The sequence below is a fragment of the Pseudophryne corroboree genome, chromosome 1 (assembly GCF_028390025.1).
Source record: "Pseudophryne corroboree isolate aPseCor3 chromosome 1, aPseCor3.hap2, whole genome shotgun sequence".
NCBI lineage: Eukaryota > Metazoa > Chordata > Amphibia > Anura > Myobatrachidae > Pseudophryne > Pseudophryne corroboree.
The window spans coordinates 898445731-898453646 of NC_086444.1; the positions used below are offsets into that span (position 1 = coordinate 898445731).

At 43.3% G+C, this 7916-nt stretch overlaps 1 protein-coding gene across 4 annotated transcripts in view; it reads left to right on the forward strand.

Annotated features, from left to right (window-relative positions):
- The window catches only part of MYOZ2 (myozenin 2), a 140744-nt gene extending 139536 nt beyond the window's left edge, over positions 1–1208 (forward strand). For all 4 annotated transcript variants that reach the window (XM_063920232.1, XM_063920233.1, XM_063920231.1 and 1 more), the window contains one exon: positions 705–1208. In XM_063920232.1, the coding sequence (XP_063776302.1) occupies positions 705–930 (226 nt within the window). In that variant the 3' untranslated portion in view covers positions 931–1208. The remainder of the gene's footprint in view (positions 1–704) is intronic.
- The last annotated feature ends 6708 nt before the right edge of the window (positions 1209–7916 follow it).

Sequence of the window (7916 nt, forward strand, 5' to 3'; positions counted from 1 at the left end):
TATAAATAGCATTTTCTATTACTATTATCAGAATGCATCATTTTTACAGATATTATTGTTTATTAAAAGTCAGTGGATGTATCATAATAAAATCATACATGGTATATGGTACATGGTATATGTTATAAGACCAAATTAATTCTAGAATACATTTTTCATGTTGAGAAAACATTTACGCTGTGGTGGGAATAATAAATATAACATTTCAGAGAGATCTTGAGATGGTAGGTGGGTGTTCCTAGTTCACATATAAGTCGCAGTGTAACAAAAAAATGCAGATACTCTGCTGGTCAAATAGGTTGTTTTAGCTATAAATGGCAGAGTGTCTGTGCACTCAAAGTCATTCAGCATATGACCACGGCCTTTCACATGGCCACTGGAAACTTAGATGATGACTGAGTCTGACCTTGTGAGCTCACCGCCTAACCATGCTTACTACGCCCTAGCAATTTGACCTCACCACCAGATGGAAGGATCTCTCAGGTTTGGCCTCACATGTGCGTGACATAGATCTAGCTGCTAGGTACTTGGGTCAAGTTTGCTTTGCTCTGTTCATGAAACTATGTAACAATTGTATTTTTAATGCTAATTGCTTTCATAAATTGGGTAATTGTTTATTTTTTATTGTGAGATCTTAGAAGTTATAACTTATTTTTAAGAAGTGCAAATTCACATTCTATAATTCTTTATTCCATCATCTCTAGGGCTGCCACTCCATTTGGAGGGTTTGAAAACGCATCCAAGATGATTACTTTCAATGTTCCGGATTTTGATATGAACAACCTAATATTTGATATGTCAACAAATCCTCTTAGTTTAAGAAAATCCTTTAACAGAATAGCTCATGGCTGGACAAGTGAGAACCCACATATTATAGTCTCTTCTGACATCCTCATGTATCCCAATGTCCCAGAAACAGATGATCTGTAAATTAAAGAGATTTTTATAACAAAAGTCTAAAGTTTAAATTAATTGTTTAACTGCCATGTAGACTAATTATATCAAATATTTATCTGATGTCCCTGATTGCATTTGTTAATGTTATACTAGCAGGTCTAACTACATTTAGGGATATGGCATGTGTTTTTTATTTTCTTTACTTACTGGTATAGTCAGTCTTTACCTTATTTCAGAACCATAATGTTCAGCTGTAAGATTAGTTGAACTTGGATCCCTTGCTTATTAAATTGTTATCAATAAACATACAACAGTGATGTCATTATTGTATATGAAGTCAGTGCTTTAAGAAAACTACAAATTCACTACTAGAATGCCAAGTCACAGGATTACACTCGAACAGCACGATGGCAACGTGGTTAGCAGTGTTGTATCGCAATGCTGGGGTACTCCAGTGTATCCCCTCTCTAGAGCAAATAGTATATAATATAAATAACAATAATTATAATAATCATGGAGTTGGTAAGGTTGAAACAAAAGTAAGCGATCAAGTTACATATTTTCTCAAATTCAAGTTCTGTTGATCTGGGGAAGTTGCCAATTAATTTTAATGGTGGTGGTAAGGGAAGGAAACAAATACCTTCCTGATCACAATAATGGCACTCTGATAAATTCTCTGCATTAATAAATCATGTGATATACTCTACCAATGTCCATTTTGGCTACAGTGAGTTGATGCATCAGTTCCAAATTTAACCAGAGCCATACACACATACACACACACACACACACACACACACACACACACACACACACACACGCACACAAACAAACAAACACACAGACAGTGAGATAACGGGCCAATTGCCTAATAATGCTGCCAAAAAATTTTTCAGGGCACCCCTAGGCCAAATGTTTCTTGTTGAGAAATTTAGAAAGAAATATTAAGTAAATTGTGTTTATATGTCATCCTTAGGGCAAGTTGTGTGGTCAGGAACAAGATTTGCTTCTGTTTGTCCACATATTTTATGATTGACAGCCACCAGCACTGGTTTGCCTATTATATGGACCAGAAATAGTTTGAATTGGTCCTGGACCACCAATCCAATGCACGCCTGCAAGTGTCCCGTGGCACCCCAGGGTGCCATGTCACACAGTTTGAGAACCACTGCTTTAGGGTTTTATTCCACATGCACAAGAACAACAGCATTTCACAGCTATACATAAATTTGCTATTGCAGATATAGAGACTATTGTGCTATATTCCTTTTTGTACAATCTCCAGTTATTATTATCAAAAGCATTTCATGTGTATGAGAAAGTATCATTCTACCTGAACAGGTCTCTTTCTTAAAACTGCACTACCACCCCAATACCAAAAGCTGGTGTCCCACCAGCTGCTACATGGAGTTCTGGGGCTTATGTGTTTGTCTTACAACTCCAATAGAAATAGGATGAGAGAACTAGATGACCAATCAGAAACTGCAATCAAGAGATTATGGCTTCTGATTGATGCTTCAGCTGATACACCCTCTTCATTGTCAATTAAATTGTCAGTCTTGGAAAAAAACAGCTACTGCGGAGGCTAGGAGGCAACATTCGTTTAATCTTTTATTAGGTGATATAACATACTGTAGGTTTAATAAATCTTTGTTTTGTTGTTTAAATTTAGATATTTTTTTTTATGTCTTTAAATTGACTTTGAGTCCTGCTGGAGAAAAGCTCTATATAAATAAAATTATTATTATTATTATTATTATTATTATAGTAATTTAGTCCCCGCAGACCACATAGTGACTTGGGAGCACTGGGTGGCTTGAGGGTGCTGGGGATACTGTGGTGACAACTGTTCCAGGCCGCCACACCGCTGTCAGTGCAGCAGAGAGGAGCCGCCGGCCTGAGGAGCAGCACTGCGGGAGAGATGTCCCCTCCAAAATGGCATTTTAGGAGGGACATTTTCAATAGTATGAAGAGGGCAGGTGCATACAGCGGCCCGCACCGGGACCACAGGCCCATGGCAGCGGCTGGGGAAGTTTTTGGGCGGGGGGGGCAAAAATTGTAGTTATGGCACTGGGCGGGTCCATGAAACACAATGATGATCATTATGATTGACAGCACTATCTAGCCAATTCTGATTAGCTGATTGAGACTTGACCACTCACACTTATTTCATCATTGTGGTTTCTATATTATAAGTTTTTGAAGATGTCTATGCACATAACTTAATTGATTTTTACATTTGCACTTTCTCGTGAAGATTCATATTTGATTTCAAAATGCATAAAGTAAAAAGAGGAAAGAAAGATTACATTTGTTTTATTTAATTATATTTTATATGAAAAAAATAGGCTTTCATATTAATTGACAGCACTGTCCATACTGTCTTATGTATATGACGCTTCATTATATTGTGTACAACTTGTGTAATCCAATTTAGCATTTATCACTGACACTCAAACCACATTTTTAAGCTATCTCTGCTCGGCCGTGCTGCACAAGCACACACATTTTATATATGGCACATGTATATCTGTGTGTGACTGAGTCTGTGTACGGAGCAGAACAGAACTTGCATTGTAAAAAAAAAGTGACTGGGACTTCCGGTGGGCGGACCCTGTACTGGCCGCATTTTAGAAGAGCTCTCCGTCCCCCACTATCCATGTGCTATTTAGCGGGGTGTTCACTGTGACCTGGGACGTGAGTTTGCACTGGGAACCAGCGGAGATAGTGGTGGGAAAGAGGAGACCATCTCCCCGGCTCCCCGCTGCCTCCTTCCCCGGAATCCGAGCGCCAGCTGTGGCGTCTGCTACCCGCGGCCACCATATTGGAAGTGGCCGGGCGCCCTGATCCCCACCTTCCCCGCCTCGTTTCCTACCTGGGACGGACATCGCTGGAGACCCCGCTCAGCTCCTTGCTCCCCCGTGCTTCAGGCCGCCGGCGCTAGCAGTGATGAGCGTTGCCGGGAGATGGCACGAGTGTGCCGTGCTGGCCCCCCGCTGCCTCTATTAACTTTTAGCCGGATCCTCATGCCCCACTGTACTCCCGCTAACCGGGGCCACCTGACACCAGATACTGCTGGCTACAATATTAAAGCCCCCCTCCATTCTGATCTCTGGAGACTGCCCTACTCACCGCCACAGCGGTAACGGCGGGTCACAGGCCCCTATCTACGTGGCTGCGGCTCCCCCAACCTGGCCCTCCACCTCGGGCAGGGACCGATCTTGCTTGGCCGGACTTAGGCAATCGGTTTTGCTGGCACCTCTGACCCCCTGCACTCCGCAACAGCAGGGGAGGTGGGCCACTTCTCATCTATTACAGCAAATCCTCAGCACAGAAGGACAGAAACTGTGCTACCGAACCGCTCTGATAACTTCCTTCTCAAATCACCGACCTGGCCCATTATTAAGATCTTTGCATAGACGCTGCTGAACCCCTTGTTGCGGGCTTTCCTCTGCAGGCTTTGCTGTATGCTGGTACTGCCAGAGAGCATTTCGTGGTGATCTACTATATCATTTGCCGTGGCTGCATACTTGTAATTCAACTGAATCTCTACTCCCTGCGGGGCAGGATATCTGACATTACCTACTTCTTTACTGTGACGCACCACTCTTTCGCTTACATGGATAAATACGTGGCAAAGTCCCAAAGAGGGGGTCGCGGTTCTGCACCGGCAAAAACTAAAGACACCAGGGCTTCAGCCTCGGCTCCTGCTAGTTCTCCGCCCTCTTCGCCTAATGCTAATGTCCTGGACGGCGTACCGGATCCTTCTAGATACACTGTGGACGCGGTGGCCAGAGCACAGGAAATCTCTGATATACTCTCCCCGCTGCTAGACAAGAAACTTGCGGGATTGAAAGACGCCATTGACTCCACCATAAAAGAACATAGCACACGGCTGGATGAGGTCAAACAACGGGTTTCAAACCTGGAGTATGATCTGACCACTGCCTGTTCCGTCATCGATACTCAAGCGTCCTCCATTTCTGCGATGCAGGAGAAGCTTGAAGACTTAGAAAATCGCAACCGTCAAAATAATCTCCGAATGATTGGCTTACCGGAGTCCGTCAAACCTAAAGAGCTGCTAACCCTGGTCTCCACCTTTTTACCGACTGAGCTGGGCTGCTTGGTGGATGGTGAATCCATGGTGATTGAGCGGGCGCACCGTATTGGTCCTGACTTTCAAACAGATCACCGAAGGCCCAGACCTATCATATTTAAATTCCTCAACTACACAGATAAAGTCAAGGTGATGGAGGCATACCACAAAGTGCAGGGGCTCTCCTATCATTGAGATAAGCTACTTTTGTTTCAAGACTTCTCGTACAGTGTGGCCATGAGGAGAAGGGAATTCTCTCCCGTCTGTAAGATCCAGTTTGACGAAGGAATACGTTTTGCCCTGCTCTATCCGGCAAAGCTCCGCGCTCAACATAATGGAAAAACTTACCTGTTTGACACGTCTTCAGCGGCTAAGACTTTTGCAGAATCACTGCGGTGCCCGTCCTCGCCTGCCTCCAGAGACAGGGATTAATGTTGCGATTTATCATGAACTCAGCGTATATGTCATCTACCTTGTTGATACCATGTTTGGTAATGTATGGCTGATTGCAAATTTCTTTAATGCTATGATTATTGCAGCACTAACTATTCTTCACCTTGATTGTTACTGGGTCTTCCAGCTCTTCTTCTTTTCTCCTTCTTTTTTCCTCTTATTCCCACCCCTCCTTCTCTCTCTCCCCCTCCTCCTTTGTCTGATTGGAGTTACGTTACTAGTTTATAGTGAGTCATTTAGATCACTGTTCTGGGTTCAACCAATTTTGGAAAATGGACATACTGCATCAAAATGTTTACGAAGGTTTTTACTGCTGATCACATGGTATAGGTTTACTGTTTCTATCAATAGTTGGGTTTCCCTACTCGCTGGGATATGGGGAACCTCACAGTTTATCTTATTAATGTTTTATGCGTCCAATAGGACAGGCATCGGTTAGCTCTAAGTTTGCCATGGCCGCCTCTTCAGAGATTAAGACATGCTTAAAGTTCCTCACTTGGAACGTGGAGAACCTAAATACTCCGATTAAACGTAGAAAGATATTGCAACATCTCAAACGCTTACGGCCAGACATAACAATGTTGCAAGAGACTCACTGGAAATCGGGGGACCCTAATGTACTAAGGGACAGTTGGATTCATGATTATAAGTCGGCCTCCTTTACCTCTAAGAAAAGGGGTGTGGTAATTATATTTCACAAGTCTCTTAGGTATTCCATATTAGATACTCACGAAGACTATGAGGGTCGGTTCCTATTCATAAAACTGCAACTAGAAGGGGAGCTTTACACTCTAGTGACCCTCTATGAACCAAATTCGGAACATAATGCTTTCTTCTCTGATGTTTACGTCCGACTTCAGGATTGGGCCGAGGGTAGATTGATTATTGGGGGTGATTTTAATTCCACACTACACCCGGCCCTGGACAGATCGGATGCATCTAGTGGAAGGAATTATTCCATACCAGCATCACTACAATTCTTATCGTCCTCACTTAATTTGGTAGACCCATGGCGAAACCAATACCCTGTCAGTCGAGAATACACTTTCTATTCACATCCACACACCACATCTACTAGAAAAGACTATTGGTTGCTCCCTGCTGAACTGCTCTCTAGGATATGCGACTCCAAGGTAGAAAATATAGCCATCTCTGATCACGCGCCCACATGGTTCACCCTTGAGCTGAGCTCTCCTAAGACAACCTCTAATTGGAGGTTTCCCTCCCACTTGTATAAATCCCTTAATTTTAAATCATACTTAGAGACTAACTTTATAAATTATGCCAATGACAATGCACAACACGCGGACGATATAAATCTTTTTTGGTCTGCCTCTAAGCCGGTAGTGAGGGGCTACATCATTGCATATGTTGCAAATAAGTGTAAAAACCTCAACCAACGGATTCGTGACCTGGGCCTAGCACTTACAAATTCATATGCGACGTTGCTGTCCTCTCCGACAGACGATAATCGCAGAATTTATACCGAAACGAAACAACTTTATGACACTCTTTGTACAGAGAGAGCCCAATATGCCTTAGACTTTCAAAAACACAAATATTTCAAATGGGGTAATAAGGCTGGTAAACTTCTAGCAAATGTGGTTCGCAGCCAACGCCCTACCTCACACATTTTGTCACTTCATACTGGTACTCACCTATCCTCAGACCCGACTGCTATCGCTGATTCCTTTTTAACTTACTATAAGGAGTTGTACACGGCTCCACTAGATGACCCCGCTGGAGGCATGGACTTCCTTCGATCGTCAGGGTCCCCTACGTTGACGGAGGATGACCGGGATTCCCTTATGGAACCAATTACTGAACTAGAACTACTGACGGTAATAAAGCAGTTAGCTAATGGTAAATCTCCAGGCCCGATGGATTAAGTGCAGAGTACTATAAATTGTTATTGCCCCCATCTTCTGACCCTACTTAATTCTTTTTATCTGGGAATGCTGCCCCTCCTACTTTTAATCAGGCCCGTGTGATAGTATTGCCGAAACCAGGTAAAGACCCCACCTTAGTCCAATCGTACCGCCTGATCTCTCTCTTAAATCAAGATTTAAGAATCTTAACCGCTCTTATGGCAAATAGGCTACAGGCAGTGTTGTCTACATTGTTACAACCATCCCAAACTGGTTTCGTAAAAGGGAGAACATCGGTACATAACATAAGACAATTAATAACTGCTCTGACCATATCGACCCAAATGCCGGGTGGGACGTCTTTGCTGGTGAGCTGCGACGCTGACAAAGCATTTGACCGCGTGTCGTGGTCTCACCTGCTGAGAGTGCTTCATTGGCAAAGATTTAGAGCCGGTTTTGTCAGATTTTTCCGCACTATATATGCCTCACCTGCTACATTCCTCACAGTGAATGGAATGAACACAGACACATTCACGTTACACAGAGGCACGAGACAGGGGTGCCCCCTTTCCCCACTCCTCTTTGATCTCGCTTTAGACCCG